The 23,945-nt window shown below is 48.0% G+C and overlaps 1 protein-coding gene across 28 annotated transcripts in view; it reads left to right on the top strand.

Annotated features, from left to right (window-relative positions):
- Lrrfip1 (LRR binding FLII interacting protein 1) overlaps window positions 1–23,945 on the top strand; it is a 133,369-nt gene that overhangs the window by 85,426 nt on the left and 23,998 nt on the right. For 6 of the 28 annotated variants that reach the window (XM_041649474.1, XM_041649471.1, XM_041649454.1 and 3 more), the window contains 10 exons: window positions 1,755–1,814; window positions 3,879–3,947; window positions 5,514–5,591; window positions 7,371–7,415; window positions 8,504–8,569; window positions 10,390–10,467; window positions 18,346–18,381; window positions 19,106–19,231; window positions 21,416–21,487; window positions 23,425–23,595. In XM_041649474.1, the coding sequence (XP_041505408.1) occupies window positions 1,755–1,814; window positions 3,879–3,947; window positions 5,514–5,591; window positions 7,371–7,415; window positions 8,504–8,569; window positions 10,390–10,467; window positions 18,346–18,381; window positions 19,106–19,231; window positions 21,416–21,487; window positions 23,425–23,595 (801 nt within the window). The remainder of the gene's footprint in view (window positions 1–1,754; window positions 1,815–3,878; window positions 3,948–5,513; window positions 5,592–7,370; window positions 7,416–8,503; window positions 8,570–10,389; window positions 10,468–18,345; window positions 18,382–19,105; window positions 19,232–21,415; window positions 21,488–23,424; window positions 23,596–23,945) is intronic. The other 22 variants (XM_041649479.1, XM_041649481.1, XM_041649469.1 and 19 more) reach the window with 9 other exon arrangements.

Genomic DNA, 23,945 nt, shown 5'->3' with positions numbered 1-23,945 from the left:
AGCGCCTGTCCCCTAGCCACGGAGCATGGCCACAGCTCACTGTGAAACTAGCAGCTCCTCACACCCTTAAGGAATCAAATGCATTTAGACTTGTTTCTAGATATCATCCTTTGTATTTTAAACTCAGAGTCGGTTTCAAGGCCTGGTCCATGGGCTGTGTGTGAATTTTAGCCGTGTCCAGGGGCATTTTTGGATTTCATTTAGAGTGTTTTCTTTTTCTTTTTTCTTTTGAAGACATGGTTTCTTTTTGTGTCTGCCCGGCTATCCTGGAACTTGCAAACTTTCTCTGTAGACCAGGCTGACCTCGAACTCACAGAGATCCTCCTGCCTCTGTTATCCAGGTGCTGGGATTAAAGGCAAGCACCACCACCATCCCGCCTTTGTCTTTTCTTTTAAAAATTAATTTGAATGCATCAAGTGTGTCATTCACAAGTTTTAACTAACCTTTCTTGTTTTGTTTCCCATTTCAATGACCTCTGAATGTGCCTATGACTTACACAGAGAAACAGACAAGAAGTACTGTCCATCAGAAAGGCTGGTGCCATGACTATCTAGTACAGGCTAAGCACACCACACCCCTGCTTTCCTGGAGTGAGAATCTGCCAGGGCCAAGCCCTCCTTACCTTCTGGTGTGACCATCAGGTGCCTCCAGAGGCTAATGTGGGCGTCCAGGAGACCCACAGGCACTCATGTCCCCCTCATCATGGCCCTGTAATTTATTTGTTCTTGTGCAGATTGTCACGGCTATGAAAGTGTGGGTGGATTGAATAACTTCCCCAAGGGCCCAGGGCAGACTTTACATTCGCCACTTGAGCCTCTGAGGCGTAAGACAGATAAACCCCTGTCCATCTTTACCAGATGTGAGGCCACTGTTCCTTTTCCCATCTTTGAAGCTGCTTTGGTCTCTGATGGTTTTCACCTCATACATCATTCCTTTATATAGTAAAATAGACCGTTCCCTGTAGATGCAGCAGAGCGTGTTAGATAGCCCTTGCCTGGGGGGGGGGGGGGAGCCAGGCAGACCAGGTATGTCCAGCCTTTAGATTATCTGGTTTGGTTTCTTCCTAGAGGACAAATGATAGCATCATTTAAGTTCACCTTCCCACCTCACCTAGAAACACAAAAGAGGAAGAGTAGGTGACCGAAAAGTGACTCCCGGAGTTTACTAGTCCTTTCTCAGGAGACTTCTGCCTTTAGTTACAGGTCACATGGACACTATTCTGAATCTTAGGGACATGGTTTCATTAGGGCTGTATTTTCCCGTCCTTACCTGGAATCTAACTGACCTACCTGACTTGGGCAGATTCCTGCCCTCTAGTCTGGTGTTCAGCCTTCTTGAAATCTAGAGTTTCCTAAGACTGGACATAAGATTACTTACACACACATAAACAAACACATGCATGTATGCACACGCTTGTACACACACACACACACACACACAAAAGCATACATGAGCACACACACGCGTAAGAAAATTGTCCAGAAAAGCAACTACGTCAGGCCATGAGCCTCACTCACAGGAGGGAATGTCACTGGTGCCACGTTTGCCGGACTTTGTCTGAGTCACAGTGGAGTGAGAGGCATGCTGGGAGTTTGGGGGTGGCCAGGCTTTGTGCTTCCCTGGCCTGCCCCATCCGTTCCCTTCATTCCCTCTGCAGAGAGGCTCAGTGTTCTCATGGGTAACTATTGCTCTCTGGTTTGTACCTGTGCTGTTCCTTATGCTGATGTGACCTCTTCTCTCTCTGTTGAAACAGACTAACGGTTATGATGGAGACTATTGCGGATCCCAGTCCCTAAGTAGAAGATCTGGCAGGGTTAGTACAGCAACCGTGCATGGCACGTGCTCTCAGGGATGCTGCTTCAGCCTGTCTAAAATGTATTGCTAAATTTAGTTCCTTTGCTCTTTTTGTGTTACCCTGGCTCCCCCTCCCCCATGCCTGTAGCACATTCTAACATTCTCAGAATGTTAGCCTTCTAGCATTCCTAGTATGGTTTGCATTCTAGATGTTACGCGGGGTAAAAGCTGATAAGCGTTCCTAAAAAGACCCAGGAAAGAGAATTAGCTTGCTACTATCTGTTGCTTTCATACGCATGTCTTTTGGTGAATCGACTCTCACGTGGATGGAAGCCCCCCATTTTCAGTTTTCCATATTTCAAGCTTTAATGTTTATGTTTTGATGTTTGTCTTAAAAATGCCCATGTGAGAGCCTACATAGAATTCTGACGTCTTAGGTGCTCACGGTTAAGGGTGGGAGGCAAGCATTCGAGTGACGAACAAGCCGGAGCAGTGCAAAAAGAGACAGAGAGAGGGCCAGAGCTCGAGAGAGGCCTGGACTCTGTCAAGGGTGTAGCCGTTGGACATTTCAGAAGGTTAAATTGGACACATTTTAATTAAGCCACAAGATCCAAACAGATTAATCTGAGTTAAATGACCTAGTACCTTCCTGTTTTTAATGTCATTTTCCCCTTCTGATAATGTTTCTTGTATAAAATTTAATCTATTTTAATTATATTAAGATAGCATTTAGTCAATTCAATTCCAATTCTAGGCTCTTTAGATCTCTCTCTCTCTCTCTCTTTCTCTTTCTCTCTCTCTCTCTCTCTCTCACACACACACACACACACACACACACACACACACAGAGCTAACAGTTTCAGCTTTTCCAAACTGGTAGAACAGGTTGCTTCAGCCTTCTCAGACCTGCTTAGAATTAATTACCTGTGCTTTTTCTATGACCCCCTAAACCTTTTCTAGTTCCAGACTTCAGAGCACTCCTAGTTAAAGGCTTCTGTCACCATTCACACTGACACCTGCTGAGTCCTTAAGGCAGCTGGGCCCTGCAGGGACACAAACCTGCAGTCGCTGCCTGTGCATGTCCTTCAGTGGTGTGGCCGACTGTGCTCAGCAAGCCTGCAGAAATGGCTGTCAGCATAAGCGATAAGAGCTGCAGTGTTTCCCAATATTGGCCGGTCGTGGCTTTCCCTCATGGTGTTTTGCCATAACTGAGGTTATTTGGCAGTTCTTAGGTCGAGCTTCCTTCCAATGGTAACACTCCTCTCTACACATCCGTGGCTCGGGGTGACATCTGTGTGTCATACATACATCCAGTACAGGTGTGCTTTATGATGTAGTCAAGGTTTAGGCAATGCCTCTGCAAGTCAAAAGCTAACGCCTGATTACAAAACGGCTCACGGAGTGAAACTGGGCATAAAATTGGTCTAACAAGTAGCTAGAGAGAATCACATGACCCAAGAACAAAATAACCTTCATCTAGTTTCACTGAAGAAGCTCTGAACCTGTGGGGGACTCTGGAGGAAAGAGTAGACAGAGAGAGGAGCTTTCCAGATGCAAAAGAACCAGACACCTGCCTGATACAAGCTTGGGAATGTCTGCCTCCTCCCTGCTTGATTACCAAGTCTCCTGTCTCCTGTGCAGTGTCGCCTCCCCCACATGTTCTACAGAGCATACACAACGCCAGCTGCCTCCACGGCAGATGTGGGAGCTGGTTCTCGGCCTCCCCCTGCCTCTCTGCATCTAGGTGCTGGACTAAGCAGAAGAAAGGCTGAAGTTTATTTTTTTGCAATAGCAAGGCTGTTAACTACCTAAGGAGATAGGCAAAGAGGAGAGTTAGGTTTACCAGGTCTTGGTGGTTTGGCACGAGAACTGGCTAGCGATAATGGAGCACTCAGCTTTGTGGAGACAGAGCTCCGCCTCACAGCTCAGACATCTGGGCTCACTTGCTAAGAATTTATGCTGCAAATCCTTCAGGTGAACCAGGGTTCCTGGGTCCTCACACTGGGGTGCCTGTGCTTGCCGTGGGAATGGGCAGGGTAAGGAAGCACTCACCGCTCACAAATGCTCCCTTTTTGGTACTCAGAATTCCAGCTACAGTGGCGGCGGCGATGGCAGAGTCTCCGCTTTGTCGTCCTCCAGGGAGGAGAAGTTGGTTGGTTCCCATTTAAATCTTTCACATCCTCTCTACAGAAACTGCAGGTTTTGTAGCATGCACCCTTGTGTGTGGGGTCCCCCCTCCCCCTCTTGGAATGGCTGTTCTACTGGATTCTGAGAGAAATTAACACATGCTACGTCATTCCGACTTACCACTGTCCTGTGTTGAGCATAAGTTGTCACATTCAGCCCACTACCATGAGTGAGCCAATGGCATGCTTGTGTATTTTGTTTTCTGGTTAGAACCAATCCAAAGGGGGGAAATGAAGAGCCTGGACCTTCTCACCTCCTCTCTGAAAACAATGATCCTCTCTAGGCACTCTGTGGCACTTTGTCAGGGGTACTGTGGCCCCGGCATGAAAATCCATTCTAGTCTAGCTACCTGCATTGACCTGGACAGGTGATTTCTAGTTATTAAAGAATCTTACCGATTGGGGCCGGTATGTTCTAGTTAAGGCCCATCCACTCACCGAACTAGGGAACCAGCTTAGGTAAGTGGACATAGGCCCACATAAGCCACGGGATGGGCACTCCTGAGTTATTCCCAGAATTCAGGCCATTACTTCTGGGTCCCAGCATCACAATAAATGAGAGGAAGTGTGACCGATTTCCCCAGCACTGTCATCAGAATGGATGTAAACCTTAAAGAACAAAGAGAAGGATCTGGAGAGATGGCTCAGTGGTTAGGAGCACTGCTGTTCTTGCTGAGGACCTGGGTTCGGTTCCCAGGGGCTACCTGGCAGTTCATAACCATCTGTAATTGCTGTTTCATAAATTTAGCATCCTCTTCTGGCCTCCAAATGCGCCAGGCACACACAGTGAACTCTCATGTATTCACACAGAACACTCAAACATAAAGTAAAATAAGTCGATCTTTTTTAAATTAAAAAAAAAATAAAGAGGAAACAAAGTCCCTAAAGAATTAAAGGATTTACCCAAGTGAAACAGAGCCCATGTCCAACCCAACTAATTTAGCAAAAAGAATCTATACCCTGAGAGTTAAAGGTCAGAATTAGAGTTGGCCCCTTCAGACGTAAAACACATTTCTCCAGACTGGATCTCAGGATCTTGACACTTAACCTGCCAGTGTGCCTGCCTAATTCATTCTTATGTAATGTCCACCAAACGGGTGAGACTGGAAACCAACCCCGCTGAACTATTACCTAAGGCAGAAAGCTGAGGTCCCTATACATTTCTGATTAGGACTTTACCCACCAATTTTAAAAGTCAGAACTCAGATTATGAAAACTAAAACCACCAGATCTTGTTATTGATTAAAATCAATGCTCCCGTGTGAGTGAGTGAGTGTGTGTGTGTGTGTGTGTGTGTCTGTGTATGTTGCACATGCGCACTGACTTAAAGTCCTAACAGTCTAGTGGAGTCATTCTGGTTCTGTCAGTTAATGGACTCTTGTTCCCCTAACTCTCTTTCCCTCCTGCCCAGCAAGTTGTGGTTGTGCCGAAGACAGTTTTCTGTGTGTCCAGGCCTAACCCTCCCGTGAGATGGAGTGATTTCACACCTCCCCACGCACCTCACCCGACTTGACTGTTTTCTTTCATTGCAGGGATTCTTTTGCTCCGACCTCGGCCTTCCCAGTAGTGGCCTTGCTTCCAAGCCCCTGTCTGCCCAGAATGGAACCCGGGTCTGTTCCCTCACTCTTTCCTCTGCAAAGCACTTTGGGACTGGCACGCTTAGAGGGCATTTCAACCTCTTCAGTGTGCAGTCAACGGGCTCGGGCTCAGGCTGTTTGGAATGGCTTAGCAAGCTTGCAGAGACTTTCCTCGATCTCCTAAAAATGTCATTTAGGACCTAATATGGAAAATCAGACCTTAGGGAATGAAGGGGTGTGTGAAATATATACTCAAAACAAAACAAAACCTTCAAGTTCAGAAAACTGGTCTCTTGGGTTTCTCCATTTCCAGCAATTGTTCCCCTATTTGGGATTCCAAATTGCTCTTTAAAAATAATATTTTTCTTTTGTAAACGTGTCCAGGAAGCAACCTACAAGGTCTCTGTGCACATTGCCTCCTGCATCTTGGAGAAGTGGACAGGGCCGAGCATTTCTTTGACTCTCTGCCCCTTTCCCATTTTCACAAGGCCAAGGTTCAAATCCAGCCAAAATGGGCCTTTGTTGCTCTGGGCCTGTGAGCTATTTTGCAGCCCAAGGGCACCGTGTTATAAATCCCAATGCGCGTGCTCTTTTGGAGGTTGGCTGCCTCCTTCACAGGCAGACTCAGCTGCTGGAAGATCTGTTGCTTGGCCCTGCATCTTTCCTGTACCCTATGCTGCGGGTCTGTACTAAGTCCTGGCTCAGCTCTGTACCTGGGTCCTGTACCCCAGAAAGCTGCTTCTATATCTCAGCATGAACCCTCAGAGCTCTGTGCTACTCTGTATTCCAGGCGTGCATCCCCTTTTGCTTTTGGAAGTTCCAGCCCTGAGCAGCCAGCAACAGCCTTACACTCCCCTTGTGTCTTTTTTTTTTTTTAAGATTTATTTATTATGTATACAACACTCTGTCTCCATGTATGCCTACATGCCAGAGGAGGGCGCCAGATCTCATTACAGATGTTTGTGAACCACCATGTGGTTGCTGGGAATTGAACTCAGGACCTCCAGAAGAGCAGCCAGTGCTCTTAACCACTGAGCCATCTCTCCAGCCCTCCCCTTGTTTCTTGACTGCCGTGGTGACCCTGATGGAAACAATCATACTCTTCCTGACACGTTCTCTCTGTAGTTTTCTGCACCTGAGGGCATGGTTCAAAGTCCCCCTTGATATCATAATCCAAAGGTACTCAGGCCCCTCAGATAAAGTGATGTGGCATTTGCATAACACCAGCACATCTGCCTGTGAATTTTAAATCAGCTCTAGCTTACTCATGATGCCTGATATGTAAATGTTGTAGAATAGTTGGTACGCTGTGTTCAGAGAATGATGCGGGTAGATTCTGTCCATGCCTCAGTGCACATTGGTTTGTTTTGTTCTATTGTTTTCGGATATTTTTGATCCTTGATTGGTTGAACCCAGGAATGCTCAATCCTAGATATGGGGTTGAGCTATCAGGTACCTGGATGGCCTTGAACCTGGCCTGGTGACTATGTCCATCTGTGGGCTTTGCTTTGAGTCTTTTTCCAGCACCATCTGAACAGAAACTTGAAAAACAATAGCCCCATCCCAGAGATGCTGGGAAAGTCTGTGGTTTTCTAGTTGGAAACTGTATCATTTTTCTTTCCTGTAAATGTTGGATTTCCATATATCCAGTCCCTTGAAAACCCAATACCTTAACTCTGGCTTGTCCTTCCAAACATTGTAGGATAGTTACTTAGTTGCCAGACCCTGACTGCATGTCATGGCAGCCTTCATGTTGCTGTCTGTTGCTGTTTTCCCAAGGTCTAAAGCCTGCCATTCGCTTTCCGCCTGCAGCCTTCCTTTCTGTGCCGTGCTGCCCGGCCTGCTGGGAGTTACTGGGTGCGTGTGCTCCCCACCCCTGCCCTGCATGCTCCCCTCTGCCTGTTGCACATGCTCTCCCGCCCTGAGCCCTGTTTCCTGCCCTGCTGGGGAAGCAGCACTTACTCATAGCTTACCCGCCCTTTTGTGGTCTTTCTTGGTCCCCTTTAGTCAGATATGGGCTTTCTTTCCCCTGCCAACAACAGCCGTCACCCTGTTCCGTCTCTTGGAAGACTTGTTAAGGTTGTTAGGAAGGAAACAATGACAACATTTACCTATTGGCAGAAAGACAGATGGCTCCTGAATGTGGTGACAGCCGTAATAGACTCTAATCCACGTTGCCATAGTACTTTGGAAATTTCCATATGTCTATATAATTTGGGAAGTTTCCAGTTTTAAATGTAGGTTCTTACATTCTGCAGAAAACTAGGTTTTCAAAGTTATTGTATTAATAACTGGGACTTTCCACCACCTTGCACACTTAGGGGTTAGGTATGTGTACATGGCTAAGCTAGCCAGGATTTCCTGAAGAGGAATAAGGAAAACTCAGGTGTCTTTAAATGGGACAGGGTTGACATCACTGCCTGAGATCTTGTAAACCTCTTTCTCTTTGATTAACTGCATGCAATGTTCAAGGTAATCAAGTACTGTTTTCTGTGTAGCAACTTCTGAAGAGATATAAAATATCCAACATCGAAACGATAATTGCCGTAATGTTTTATTCCAAAGCCACTTAACGCAAGAATAGTTGTGTTGACACGGCATGTGAGTTTGCTTTGACAATCTTCGGGACGTTTGGGTTGCTTGCCAATTTTTAATCTTGATTGGCGATTCTCATGGGGAATGTTTTTCAGAATAACAGTTTCCAACACTCTCGGGAAATTGCATGCCGACTTGCAGCCACTCAATGTCTGCCTTCTGATTCCTACACCTTTTTGTTCTCTGTGGCTCTCTGAAGATCTGAAGAGGGTAATACAGAGCCTGCATGGAGTTTTCCGGACCATCTCCCTGGCACACATCACTCTTGCTAACCTTCCTTTTCAGCGTTTTCTCTGTGGTCCTGTAAAAAGGAGTGTGTTTCCTGCCCTGACAGTCTGTTCTTGTCGCAGGCGTCCGTGATGGATGAGAGCAGCCTCTATGGGGCTCGAAGGGGAAGCGCCTGTGGCTCTCGGGCTGTAAGGCACTTTTCATGTTTCCCATCATGCCTCACTGTGTGCTGCATGACCCACGGGTGTTTGCTGGATGGTGACTGATGTCACAGGAGGAAACGCTCACTGTGTTTTCCTTTGTGATAAAGGTCAGGGATGATGGAATCAGGAAATCTTTGCTTGTTAATTTCGTGTCCTTGTGCATCAGTTTATACCGAGGTCAGAGAATCGCCTTAGTTGGGTTTCATCCGCTTCGGTACCTGTAGCTCCTAAGTAACATAATGGGTAATGAATTTCTGAACCTGAGAAAAGGAGAAAGGGGTTTGGACAGACCCAGGGGTTGCTGTGATGGTGCTGGTCTCACTTTGCAGGACTTGCTCTGTCCCCTCCTGACCCTGAGACAGCTAGTGCTTGTGTGTGGTAACCCAATCTTGACACCCTGGGAGGAGTTTCCACCCATCTGAGCAGGCTGTCTCGCAGGAAGTGAGAGCAGAGACGGACCCTACAGACATTCTCTTCTTTGTGGTGGGCATGTCTATGCGGGCCTGTCCTAACTCCTGTTTAACAACCTTCGCATGACCAATGAGATGGAGGTGTGATTCAAACTCAGAGCTTTCTGACTTACATTAGCTGCCCATTGGCCACTTGACTCCTCCACATAGGTGATACCTGAGGCCTGACGACATGAATGCTTCTCTTCCAAAAGGTCAAGTCAGTCCAGCTGGTCAGAGAACGGACTAAGGGTCCTTAAGTAGAAAGGAAACAACATGGCATGGTCCTTATATCTCTGTACGCGCCACACTTGAGTGCAAACATGTCGTTATCCAGTGAAGAGATGTAGTCGGGATGCCTCTGCAGCCCTGACCATGCTGGCCACAGCCCTTTAAAACACCCAGTGCTTTTGTATAACCCTCAGTGACTTCTGGACATGATGGCACATGAGGCCTGGGGACATGATGTAGCTGCTGGTTTTCAGGAAGGTCAAGTCAGGCCAGCTGCTCTCAGAAGTGTTCTGACCCGGGAGCCTTGGGCTGGTAACGTGAGGTGTAGACTCTCCGACCATTACTAGCGAAGAGATGGGGTCATTTGTTCCTGCATTCAGCAAGTGTGCCAGGCCTTATCTGCTCACTGGAGAGTCACCAGAAACTGAGTAGATGTGTGCTCTGCTCACGGGGGCTGGTCCTTAAGATGGCATCACAAACACCCCCAAAGATCCAGAGTCCCTACAGTTCAGAGTGAAGGTGCTACTTGCAAGGCCTCGCAGCCCACAGGTCAGTCTGGCTTTTGTCCCAGGGCAGGTGGCTGAATACAGACTAAAGCTTAGAGGCTACAGCCCGGTGGCCGTCATCATCCTTCATCAAGAGTTAGGAAGCCTAAATGGACAGGTAGACAGGGGCACCCAGAAGACAAGATTCTCCAGTTTCCACCTGGAAAGGTGGCAGAAAGGCAAAACCTCCCCTTCAGAAATGCCAGCCCTCTTCTTAGCTAGTTTCTGAGCTGGGATGCAGCCGAAGGCAGCTTGGGCTCTCGCGAAGTGCCGTCGCGTACCCAGGAGGCGAACACGGGAGATGGGATGCGCACCCGCACTGAACAATGCTCGGTGTTTGCTGGAAGCTGCATCCCGTGGATAATGCTGTTGTATTTTATTCTTGATAGATGTTCACCTGATCTTGTGGCAGGTGCAAACTCCCTTTTCGAGCCCTTTCGCTCCCTAACCCTAACCTGTCTTTCCTCCCTGCCGTGTATGTGTGTGGCTAACCTACACACTAACTGAAGCTCCATCCTTTGCTTTCCTTACCTCTTTGCTGACCCTGTTCCTTTGTTTCTATCTCTGCATCCTGTGGTAGCCCTCAGAGTACAGCGGCCACCTCAACTCCAGCTCCCGGGCCTCTTCTAGGGCCAGCTCGGCGCGGGCCAGCCCTGTGGTAAGTCTGCTTCCTGACCCTGCTGCCCTTCAGCTTCCTTCCTTCGTCCTTCCCCTCTGCCTCCCTATCCTTTTCCCCTTGCCTCCCACCCGCTATCCTTCACCTCTCCGTCCCTTAGAAATGACCCCCATTTTTGAAACAGTGCAGCGTAAAGTAGAAGCCTCTCATTTTATTTCGGGTCTTAGTGAAAAATGGGATTGGGAAATGGTTTTGAGTTTAGAAGACTATTGGGTGGTGTCAGGGCTGCGCTGCTCAGCTTCTCAAGGGCCATCACGGAACAGACGTCATTAGTGATGCTTAGAAACGAGGCTTGAGAGGGAAAAATCCATTCTGGGAATGTAAACAGGAGTCTCGTGTGCGGATGTGCTGTATTTTACAATTTAAAATTTCAAGGGCTTGACTTTTAACATTGGCTTTGCAGTATTTGGGGTTATCAGAGCTGGCAAGTTTTCAAATAAAGTGTAGGGCTGTAAATGCCTTGCCACTCTCGGTGCTGCTGAGGTCACCTGTTGTCACATTTTCTCAAAAACTGCATAGACGGTGTCACCAAGGCCCTGCTCTCCAGTTTTTGGCTCACCATGTGCCAGATGCGGCAGAGAAGCCAAGGCCCCAAGATCCAATCCTACACAGTTTGACAGTTTCACCTGATTGGTTGGTGGCTTTCTTTGAGGCTGCTTTATCATTATCTAAACAAGGAAATGTTTTGTTTTGATTTTGTGGGCCGTATTCTGCTGTCTTCCTCTGTTGCTGTGTGCCTAAATATCATAAGATAGAGTCTCTCACTGAGACTGGTACTTGTTGATTTGACTGAGCAGGCTAGTAAGCACCTAGCATCCTCATGCCTCAGTGCTGGATTACTGGTACACACCACCAAACTGGCTTAAAAAACAAACGAAAAAAAAAGTGGTTGCTAAGGATCAAACTCAGGCCCTCATCAAGCCTGCAGAGCAAGTACTTTACCAACTGAGCCGCCTACCCAGTCCCTTTGTTTGGGTCTCACTGCCCCAGATGGCCTTGAACTCGCTGTGTTATCACCACCTCCCAAGTGCCAGGGTTCCAGGTGTGTAGTGTCACACCTGGCTGGGCAGCTTTGGCTGGGGTGGGGAGACACGTGCAGGCGGAAGCCAGAGCTGTGGGTGGAGGCCTACGCTTGGAAAGCCGTGGGTGGAAAGTGCAGGCAGTCCAGGTCAGTCTCTTCATCAGCTCTCATTAATACTCCCAGTCCTAAGTACACATAGTCTGGGACTCAGTTCTCCAGCACTGCATTGCCTGGGATTGGTCCCTACCCCACAGAATGCAGGGGAGCCAAGGCACTACTTACACAGATGAGTTCATTGTGGGGCTTCCTACCAGAAGCGGCTTCCCCCAGAGAGCCAGTGGGATCCCTTGCAGCTACGAGCTTCCCCATTGAGTCAGTTCAATGGCCTAGTGCCCCTCTCTACTCCGTTATGTGTCTTTCCTCTAAAATAGAGTGGCTGTCTCGAGCGCTTCAGGCTTTGTGGTAGTATAACCTATGCACACTAATCCATGAGGAGCCTTCAAGTCACTAGGAATAACGTTTTCCTGTGGCAGCTTAGTGTAGACGCCTCTTCTTTGTGCATAATAATCGAGTGTGTGCTTGAGGAACAAGTGGAGGGTTTGTAACCAAGAGAAGGTTGTTGCTTGACTCTCAAAGATTCCCCACAACCCCCCCCCATCCCACCCCACCCCTGCAGCCTGAGCACCTTCTGCCCGGGGTGGCAAAGCAGAATTCTTTGTTGTCATATGGATTTATTTAAGTATTACGATGAAGTCATGATATGACAACATTTGCGGTTACTGTGACTGGGAAGACGGATCCCTCTGTGTGTGTTTTGGAAAATTTACACACATGAAACAAGTTTGGTTGTTGTTTTTGCACAGAGGTGCACTGTACATCTGTGCAGCCTGTAAGGCAAGGGAATTGATCTCTTTGGGGTGTCGGGCACTTGGGGGTGTGGTCACACCCCTTACCCCTGCTAAGTCCATTGCAGATAATCAGCAGTTATTTTTTTTCTCCTCTCCTCACCTGTTTGTTGTCCCTAAAGTCCAGAGATCATTGTTTCTGTTGTCTCATTTAGTGAGCAAAGGTCAGGGCATAGATGTGTGGAAGGCAGACTGGCCTCCCAACTCTCTCCTGCCACCTCACGTCTCCCCGGTACACTATGCTGACCAAGGAACCTCCTGTGTGTGACTGGCACCTCTGTAAGTGCAGGGCAGTCCCAGGAGATTGTTCCGTCAGTGGGATGGTCACTGACTTTGCCAGGTCCCTCTCCCAGGGTCCTTGCCCTGACCTCCTCCTTTATCTCAGGCAGGAACACCTACAAGTCCAAACATGAGCTTCTGGGCTTCTTTCCACCAGCAAGGCTGTACAGGCTCACAGACACTTTCTGTTGCCAACCAACCCAAATCGCACCGCCACCCCACCCCCAGTGGAGTAATAGCCCCAGGACACAGAAAAGCAAGGTGTTAACACTGAATCTTGAAAACAGCAGGAGGGAGTGCTAGCTCCATTTTTTATACCTCTTTGGGTACCAGGATTTTCAACCTTTGCCCATGGGATAGAAGGACCACAGTGACCCTCCCATCTGGCCTCTGTGGGAACCAAGCAGGATGTGCAATAAGGCAGGAGTTATAAGATGGGATTCACATGCCACAGCTCCCCCTCCTGGCTTGGTACATGTAGGCAAACATATAAACGCCTGGAGCAGAAACTGGATCAGGAACTGCCCCTGAAAAAAATAATTTGTTTCTGCTTGAGCTGCCTCAGCCACAATATGAGACAGTTGTTGGTGTCCGTATATTTTCTTGGAAAATACCTCTGACCTATTACTTCCCCAGGGGCGAGAAGAACATACAAAAGCCAGCTGCCACCCTCAAGGCTCTGCATCTCACTTCTGTCAGACGGGAAGTGAGGCAGGACTACAGGTAGGAGGAAGGGTGGGGCCGCTGAGGAGCAAAAGTCACCAGACTGAAGGAAGTGGTCATCCATTCTCCCACTAATGTGTTCCCACATCCATAGACTAAAAGCCTGGGACTCCCAGTGATACAATTCTTGAGAAAGCCAAGAGGCATCAGCTGCAATGCAGGTGGCAGATGACCGTGTTCCAGCTCATTCTATTGCTACTCCCCACCCCCCTTCACTCCCCCAGCCCCCAACTCCTACAGTCATTCTACTTGTCAGTCCTAATTAGTGTTAACTGTCAACACAGCCTAGAATCTCCCCAAAAGGGGAATCTTAACTGAGTAATATTAATCCCTGGACATGCCTTTAAGGAATTCTCTTAATTGCTATAGGAGGACCCAGCCCACTGTGGGCAGTTACCATTTCTAGACAGTCCTGAGGTTTATAAGAAAACTAGCCATGGTTCCTCCTTCCAGTTTCCTGCCCTGATTTCCCTCAATGGTAGACTGTCTTAGAGAGTACAAATCAAATAAAATGTTTCTCCTCCCAAGTTTCTTTTGGTTGAAAAGCCACAGAAGGAAAAGTAGGGCAGAGACACACATCTATACACAGACACACACATGATGAACCATGTTTTCGTTCTATCCTTTATGTCCAGAATCTTCTCCTTGAAGAGGTTGTAGTTCACCCAATCGGTGTTAATTTAGCACCTCGAATATTCTAGTCATAAGCCTACAGTGTTAGGCAATGTAGACCTGCCCTTGCCCTTCATGGGCTGTACAGAGTGGGCGAGAAGATGCTCATCAAATAAATAACATAAACATCAATCATAGGAGCTGTGAGGACAGGTGTTAAGAAAGAGGTGGGATCTGGGGTTGGAGATCTAGGCTCGAACCGCACTCAAGCAGAGCCAGGTGACACCTACGGCACCTTCCTGTCTAAGTCTCACGGCCCACTGCAATCCAGGAGAGCTTCCGCCACCCTGAAACATCTTCAGGAATGTCTCGAGGGAGCCAGGACACATGTAGTCTTGTACATTCATAGAAAAATGCTGAGCCCAGCTGTTTGCCCATTTGAATTTGAAAGCAAAGACCCTTGTGGCTCCTGTCACATACAGAGGCAAGGCAGGATCTGTGGAGAGCAAGCCTGCCTCTGTAGGTACAGTGGTAGATTTAAAACCAGCGATTCGCCAAGTGTGGTGGTGTGTGACTGTAATCCCACTACGAGAGGCTGAGAAAGGCACATCGTGATGTTTAGGCTATCTTGGGCTACATATTGGATCCCAGGCTACATAAACTCTATCTTAAAAATAAAATTAGGGGAACCCGGTGGTGGTGGTACACACTTTTAATCCTAGCACTAGGGAGGCAGAGGCAGGATACCATGTACTCTGTGAGTTCAAAGACTGGTCGATAAAGCAAGTTCCAGGGCAGTCAGAGCTGTTACACAGAGAAAACCTAACTCAAAAAAAAAAAAAAAAAGAAAGAAAGAAAAGAAAAAGAAAGGAAGGAAGGAAGGAAGGAAAAAGAAAGAGAAAGGAGGAGAGAACTGAGTCCCACAAGTGTCCTCTGACATCTCCACATATGTCATGACATACACACACACCCTAAATAAGTAATAAAACTCAACATTCCCACACTGATGGCGAGCCCCACTGCCACTGACCTCGGAAGGGAAGCAGCTCTTAAAATGGGTGTTCCCTGAGTGGTGTTTCCTGTGTCACTTGTTTTGCAAGGGTTGTTGCAATGACACTGCCTCGGGGACCCTGTTTGTCTTCCAGTGTCTGATGCAGTCCTGTGTCTCCGGAGTTGGGGCCATGAGGTTCTCTCTTGGGCCAGTTCTTGCTTGGGTTCTTCATCTTCGAATAGGCCAGCAGACAGCGACATGCAAATGAGTGTTTCAAACCTCATCACGTGATCTTTATAAGAAGCCTGCTGAGGTGGTGTGGACGGGGCACACATTTAGCTTCCTTCTAAAGGATTTGCTTTCGGAAGGGAGGGAGAAGATGCCACTATCTGTGCTTCCACCAAAGTTTCTTAGAAGGGACTTTTTTTCAGGAGGAAAAAAAAATTAAAGAAAGAAAATTGAGACAATTGAGACTCTGTAGCCCAGCATGGTAATCCTCCTGCCTCGACCTCTCAAGCACTAGAATTACAGGCATGTGCCACCACACGTAGATTTTGGAAGTAGTCTTTGAATACAGTCAGTGGTAACTATAAAAGGCTCGCATGCATCATTTAGAATCGTGCTAGTGCGACTTTAATCTGAAATATTGAGTACAGGGAATGGAGGTTAAAAATACTCACTACGTCACAGGATTCCTGGTACTGTTGGCCCTTCTAAGCAGGGAAGGTCTGGTGGCTTGTCCCATGCGCCGGCTCTTTCCACCGCCTTTGGCGGCCTTATCTCCATGGCAGCCCTCACGGCAGGTCATGCAGCAGCCATGGGTGTGCACTGTGTTGTTTGCAGAGGATACGGTGGCACACTCTCTATCAGAGTGAAGGATGCCATCTGGTTTACTTCTCTGTCCCTTTGTGAAGAGGGTCCAACCGTCTACTTCTTTCGGGCTTGACTGGAGACAGACTGTCCATGCTGCCATCTACTGGAGCCAGTAGGAATAGCAGCCCTTGTCACATCTCATGGGGCCCCAGCAGTACCTGTTTCAAAAAGGCTGGAGAATAGATAGATGCACCTTGTCAATTTGAAAACAAAATGGAATGGAAAACAAAATACCATGCTGAAAGGTACGTCCCATGTATCGATATTGAAAGACAGTTTTCAGTTTTTCTCTGAATGGTCTCCACTTAGCTCCTTCCCCGATTTTTCATAGTCTGCATTCATTATATATTTTAGAGAAGAGGATTTTTTTTTAACTATGGAAAAGCATACTATGTGGATTTTTTTGAGGCCATGTAACTCAAGATGGACTGGAACTAACCACATATACCAGGCTGGCTTCAAACTCAGAGAAATCCACCTGCCTCTCCCTCCCATGTGAGTGGGGGGGGGGGGGGCGCAGGGTAGAATTAAAGGTATTTCCTACCGCACCTGACCAAGCTATGGTTTGGATTTTTTTTCTTTCCTCTTCGATGTTTTGTGAATTATAAAAGCAGTGTATGTTCCAGTTGGTAGTGAAAGCCCCTCCGTTTGCGGATGTAGATCTTTGCAACTATCTCGCTATCTGAGCTTCAGCTTTCCTATACAATATGCATTGCCGATGAACTAGAGAAAACATATTTACCCCAGGAGCGAAAAGCCAACAACCTTCTAGGTGTCAGCCTGAGTCTGCTCATCTGGACTTTTGGGGCCAGGGTTGGGCTTGGTGGTCACGCACCAGGCATTGGTTCCATCCCCAGCACTGCAGAGCTGGACCTATATAGCCTACTTTGTGTTCATTAGTATTTATCTACAGACCAACTTATCTAAAGAATGAGGCTTTGGGCCTAAAGGAGTTAATAAACTGATGTCCCAGGAGAGTGGGTGCCAGCTACCTTACGTCTCCTTAGCTACCCAAAATTTTTGGTATTTCAGAAATACTTTTATTCCCAAGTAGCATGAACTTCATTTTCTGTTAAAATCATCCTCAAAATTTAGAACGAAAGGAGAGTGGCTGAGGCAGTGGCTCAGTCAGTAAAGGGCTTGTCATGATGACGGGAGTTTTCTGATAGCTAACACCCATGTCAAAAGCTGAGCATAGCAGTCCACACCTGTTATTCCAGGGCTGGGGAGGTGAACCCAGGAGGAGCCCTAGGCTTGCTGGCCGGCCACTGAGTCAGCAAGTCTCAGGTTCAGTGAGAGACCCTGTCTCAAACAATAAGGCAAACAATAAGGTGGAGAGCTGAAGAAGGCACTGTATGTCAGAGTCTGGCCTTCGCATGCACACACGTGCTCATGAACATACTTACATACACACCCAAGGAAAACGGAGGGGGGGGGGGCTTCCAACTCTGTAGACAGGGAGATAAAACTGTCTCAGCCGGGGCCTGCCTCAGCAGCCCACTGTGGACAGTGGACAGTCAAGCCAGTGTGGATCACACATATGAAAATATACAGCATCTGGTGCTTATTCTATACGTCAGCCATGACTGGCAGTGAGTGGGTCCACAGGGTCTGTCCAGCAGGACCGCTGAGTCCTTTCCATGTACTGGCTAGACTGGGACACACACAGAAGAGAGCTGGGCATTGGGTGTCTTGTGCCTAGTGACCGCTTTCTCTTGCTACTCATGTCTGTGAGCTGTGACCTCAGAGCATGGTGGTGGCTTCAGGACCATCCACCATAAACCTGCACAGGTGTCCACAGTGTCCTGTGCCACTCAGATCTGTGACTCTGTGTATTTGCCACTGACATGTTTGGCAAATGCTCTTGGGGTCAAAGTTAAGAACTTCTGAGCTGTGGGAAGCAGGACTTGGGACTGGGGAGGGAAGCATGGTGGCTGAGGCCCAGCGCTGAACCCACGTGACTTCCCAGGGCTGGAGGAACAGTCCTTAGGTCAGCTTCAGCCTCGGTACCCAAGCACACCCTTCTACCCCAGGTGTCTCCCTGGGGGCTCAGCACCAGTGCACATCTGCTTCCAGCCATGGAGGCCACCCTGCATCCCACGGCGGCTTCTATCTGAGGAAAGGAAGAGTCTCAGAGAGGCTTCCACACAGGAAGGATAGATGCAGAAAGCCAAAGTCTTAGGGTTATTTGTTTGTTTTTATTTTTTAAATTACAGCATGAGATAATGTTTTGTTGGGTTTTTTTTCTTTTGGTTTTTCGAGATAGGGTTTCTCCGTGTGACAGCCCTAGCTGTCCTGCAGGCTGGCCTCAAACTCACAGAGATCCGCCTGCCTCTGCTTCTCAAGTGCTGGGATTAAAGGTGTGCACCACCACCGCCTGGCTTTGTCATACTGCAGGATTTATATGATCAAGTCAGTGCTTTGAACTATTTGACAGTTGTCACCTTCCTCCACAGGTAGAAGAACGACCAGACAAAGACTTCACTGAGAAGGTAAGGGCTTTCTGCAAACCTCTGTCACAGGCCAGTGATTAACCTAGAGGGTCCTGGGTGAGACTGACCTCAGTGACCGAGACTGCTAAGGTGACCACACATGATGTCATATCTCCGAAGGAATCCAGCGTGAGTGTTGAAATCTGAGGGACAGTGAAGAGCTAGCTCACTGCCAACTAGACAAACCCAAATCAGCCGTGAAACATCTCTGAATGAGCCCTTTTAACACTGGCCAGAAGCCCATGGGAGATTGTCCAATATAGAAGCTGAGTTACAGAAAAGGTGCGCTCAGGCCAGGGAGATAGCTCAGAGGGTAAGAGTGCCTGCCTTGGGGACCTGAGTTCAAGTCCTCAGCACACATGTAAAAAGCTGGGTGCGTTCACATGTACCTATAATCCCAGCATTGTAGCTGGCCATCTAGTCTAGACAAAATGGTGAGTTTCAGGCTCGGGGAGAGCCCTCATCGCGATGGAATTCAGTGGAGAGTGTCAGAAAGGACACCTGGCAGCTTCCTGTAGCCACTACACTATTGTCTACAGGTGCACATAGCTCACCCGCCTCTACACTGTTACCTACACTTGCGCATAGCTCACCCGCATACTTACACACCAGAAGTGATCATCTGTGGGAGCTAAAATGGAACATGAAAGAAGAGGTTCCGAAACGTTCGGCTTGTTGGTAATTTTAGTTTTACCAAATGATATCTGTTCTTTACCCATTCCAGGGGTCCCGTAACATGCCCAGCTTGTCTGCTGCCACGCTGGCTTCTCTGGGCGGGACTTCCTCCCGGAGAGGAAGTGGAGATACCTCCATCTCCATGGACACCGAGGCGTCCATTAGGGAAATTAAGGTAAGACACTGTGCTCACCTGTGACTTAACAGAACCCATTGGAAGACTGCTTAGTCTTCATATTTATAGAGTTAGTTTGTGAGGTTTGAGATCAGTCCCATCTCCTCTCTCTGCCTGAAAACTTGGTTCACCTAACAGTGGACCCAACGGAGGCAGCATCTCTGGGGGAAGCTTTACCTGCTTGGACCCAAGCAGGGAGGAGCATGCGTCCTCCTCTGTGGCCATGAGTTCTCTGTTCTCCATGGGCCATGCCATCTTCACCATGTGCTAACACATGTAGGTATTCACTTTTCATTTTCTGGAATGTTCTAGACGATGGAACATTCTGGCCATCCAGGACCACAGCAAGTGCCCACCCTCTAGCATCTTCTCCCTCACCTAGAATGCATGCTCTCCCTTCTGTTAGTAGCGTACCTTTGGTAGACTTCCTCACTGCATCTTAATGGTGTTTCTTGTCCTGCTATGACACAGAAATTATTCTCCGTTAAAACTTTGACATCAAGGATGGCGCCGTGTTTGGTGACCTCCTTGGTATATGGAAAGACTGCCACAGCTCAGACTGTGTGTTAATTATTACCACGGTGTGTATTGTTAGGCAGCTGGAGCAATTGTGTCCCAAACAGGAAAGGAGTGGAGGGTAGGTGACCAGAATGTGTGTCCTTCAGGGAGCGGAGCAACATAGAGGGTCGGAAAGGGCTGGATTTGGCTAATTTTGTGGGAGAGTTTCACCGTACTCAAATCCGGTTCTCAGGGACCCAGCTCCACTGGTGGCGGCTAAGCAGCCAGATGGCATTTGCCAGGAGCACAGAGAAGGGATTGACGTGGCTGCTGGTGTCCGACCTGAGGCGCAGCTTCCATGTTCTATGAATAGGAAGCCAGGATAGTTGAGTTTTGTCTACTCCCCTAAAATGCCACACACCAGACCCCAACATCCTCAGCCACCAACACTGTTGCTTTCTTTATGGACTGGAAGTGGAGGTCATTACAGTCCTGCTTAGACTCTGTTCTTAGGCCTGAGTACCGTCCATTTGCCTGGCAAGTGTTTGCCAGGAGACTAGTCTGTGGCAGATATGTCTTCAGGTACCAGACCATGGAGAGATGTGTTCTTCTCTGCCCCCAGCAGCTCACTGTCTGTGGGGTAGGAAGACAGGGAGCTAAACTCTTGGCAGTGTTCTTTTGGCTAGTTGTTGCTTAAGGTTTTTTATTATTATTATTATTATTATTATTATTTTGTTTATGTGTCTCTGTGTATCAATGCCATATGTATACAAGGTGCCCGCAAGGCCAGAAGACAGTGTTGGATCCCCTGAAGCTGGAGTTATAGGTGGCAATAGAGCCAACCACCTGACGGGTGCTGAGACCAAAGCTGGGGTCCTCGGGAAGAGCAGTAGGGACTCTGAACCCCTGAGCCGTCTCTCTGGCCACCCCCACACTTGCCTGTGTGTTTGTTTGATGCTTTTTAAAGATTTGCTTGTTTGTTATTTATTTTACGTGTATGGATGGTATCCCTGTGTACCACATGCATGCCAGGTTCCCACAGAGACAAAAGTAGGGTATTGGATCCCCTGGACCTGCAGTTGCAAAGGGTTGTTTGTCACCATGTGGATGCTGATAATCAAACCTAGGTCCTCAGAAAAAGCAGCAACTCCTCTTAACAAGGGAACCATCTCTCCAGCCCCAATTTTTTGCCGTTTTGTTTAGTTTTTTGTTGTCTCTCTCTCTCTCTCTCTCTCTCTCTCTCTCTTTTCTCTCTCTCTCTCTCTCTCTCTCTCTCTCTTTCTCTGTGTGTGTGGGGGGGTAGTTCTCTGTTTTCCTGGAGCTTGCTTTGTAGACTAGACTATCCTTGAACTCAAGGGATCCACCTGCCTCTGACTCCCACGTGCTAGAATTAAAGGCACACACCAACACTGCCAGACTCTTTTTGCTCGTTTTTTAAAAATTTATAAAACAATACAAGATACACCTAAATTTTCTAACTTGTATTAAAATGATATAAATTTTAATATTTATAATGCTGAAACTTATTTTCACTTTCCTTTACTGCCTAATAAACTAAAGAAGGAACCGTGTCTCTGACTGCCTAAACACTGGGGCACACCCAGACATAAGAAAGCCGCAGGTGCACGTGTGAGCTCTGCCGATTCTCTCCCTTGACATCATCTGCCTTTTGTGCGTTTCCCTCAGGAACTTAATGAGTTAAAGGACCAGATTCAGGATGTGGAAGGCAAATACATGCAGGGATTGAAAGAGATGAAGGTACTGGTTTATGGACGTGTGAGCCCGTGACACTAACCCGCCTTAACTTTAGAAAGCCTCACAAGTCCTATGCGCATGCTCACTCTGAAGGGCATCAGTTGTGGAGAGTGTGGGAGCATGGGAAATTCTAACACAGTGTGCATCTGTCTTCTTCCAAATGCAGTTTCTGAACACAGTGGAAAAGGTGACCAGCCTACCCCCCACTGATGTGGGGTGGCGCTCAACACCCTCCCTCTAGGCTCAGAGCCAATGTCTCATTTTGCAAACACAGCATACAGACACTGGAGAGTTTTGGTTCTCTTCGCTCTCCATAGTTGTCACATGCAAGGGTCTTTCTCCCGGTTTGCTTTGCCGAGCTCACCAGAGCTGTCCTAACATGTGTGTTCTGGAAGCTTCAAGGTTAGTGCATGCCGTTGACCTGTCCTTAGGGGAACAGTATCTGTGAGTGAGTGTGTGTACACTGCTCCCAGACTTCAAAGGATGTCACCGTGCCAACAGGAAATGTAGATTCCCAGTTCCTTAACGATGCTGGGGTGAGCAGGTGCCATAGGGAGCAGATGCCAAAGCACAAGCAGCAACAGCCACCAAACAGCTCATGGCAAGTCTGGAGTCGAGCAGTAGATACAGATCTGTCCCTTCTTTTTCATCTCCCCAGAAAGGGCCTAAGAAATCCTCTAAACGCCATAGCAACGAGCATGAGACAGACAGGTGGCATAAGTCACATACTAATTCATCATCTTCAAGGTCATTTCTATAAAATAGAAGCATTAAGACCCTGGCTTTTCACTCACCTGAAAACGGAGTCAGCGAATCAACTGGGATCCAATGGTACCACGTCTATTTGTCGTGGTGTGGATACCCAGAGCTAGACCAGTGCAGGATTCCCCAGGGTCTCTTCGCAGCCCTGACGCTTGAGCTGACACCTTCTGTTAGACTCTGGGTAGTCCACTGCTGGTGGCTGCCCCCTCCACCTTCCCGGCATCATTTTCCTAATGCTCATATTTTGGAGCCTACAAGAGTGGGAGCCATGTTTGGGCACTGTCAGTGTTATCTTTACAGCTCTTTTCCCACGGCTGCCCTTTCAAACAAATGACTTTGGTCTTTCCAGGAGCTACCCAGTAAGACCTGTGGACCTTGTTTGATTTCCCATGAGTCAGAAATCTGCAATGACCACAGATTCTTTCCTGGTTCCCAAGCCCGAGTGGGGTGACCTAGCAGTGGCTTGTGGCAGGGTTTTATTTCCATCCCTACCTGGCTCTTTCCCAGGCTATATCCGCACACTGAGTGATGACTTCAGAAACCCATTTAGCTGCCGTGGCCCATGGGGGAAAGATTCTGGCTGCTGAACCAGAGAGTCAGTGGCTCTGCTGCCTCCCTGAGCAGCCAGCTTCCCACATACCTCCTTGTCTTAGTGAGAAGATAGGCTTAGCCCCTTTTCCTATTGCTGTGCCAAAATACCACAACAAAAGCAACTTAAAGGAAAAGGGGTTTATTTTGGTTCACTGTTCAAGGATATAGTCCATCACATCAGGGAGTCCTGGAGGCAGGAACATGAGGAGCTAGTCAGGTTGCCTGTGCAGTCAGCAAGCAGAGAGTAATGAATGTCAATGTTTCCTTTCTGGTTTCTATGCTAGCCAAGACTCCAGCCTAGGGATAGCCCACATTTAGGGCGGGGTCTTCCTGCCTCAATTAACATCGTTAACATAATTCCTCACAGGCAAGCCATAGGCCACGGTCGCCCCCCCCCACACACACACACACAGTTGAAAGCTACTTGTCTGAGTGGACAGGACATTGAGAAGTGGGCTCCGTGCATTTGAGATTGCACCGTGTCTCTTCTACTCCAAGAAACAAAGGCTGAGACAGGAAAAGAACTCTAGCTTAATCGCGCCTTGTTCTCCTCTTGCAATTCTGAAACGATGGCCTGGTTTCTGCAGGACTCGCTGGCTGAAGTCGAGGAGAAGTACAAAAAGGCCATGGTCTCCAACGCCCAACTAGACAACGAGAAGACCAACTTCATGTACCAGGTAGACACGCTGAAGGACACGCTGCTGGAGCTGGAAGAGCAGCTGGCTGAGTCTCAGAGACTGTACGAGGAGAAGAACAAGGTAAGCACCGCTGTGCTCAGGAATGCTAGCGGGAACTGTGTAAATATAGTGTACTTGGCAGGGCGTGGTGGCGCACACCTTTAATCCCAGCACTCGGGAGGCAGAGACAGGCGGATCTCTGTGAGTTCGAGGCCAGCCTGGTCTACAAGAGCTAGTTCCAGGACAGGCTCCAAAGCTACAGAGAAACCCTGTCTCCAAAAACAAAAACAAACAAATGAACTATATGTGCGTGTGTATGACTTCTATTTTTTTTAATTTTTTTGCTAATTATGTATGTGGGGAGGTGGTATGTGTTCGAGTACACTAGTTTGTATACACCCACACCCACACATAATCAGAGGAGGATTTCC

The sequence above is a fragment of the Microtus oregoni genome, unplaced genomic scaffold, assembly GCF_018167655.1.
Source record: "Microtus oregoni isolate MIOR12 unplaced genomic scaffold, Mior012 000004F_ref0000308, whole genome shotgun sequence".
Classification (NCBI taxonomy): Eukaryota; Metazoa; Chordata; class Mammalia; order Rodentia; family Cricetidae; genus Microtus; species Microtus oregoni.
Note: the sequence above shows the minus strand (reverse complement) of the source record. Positions and strands in the feature narration are given on the sequence as shown.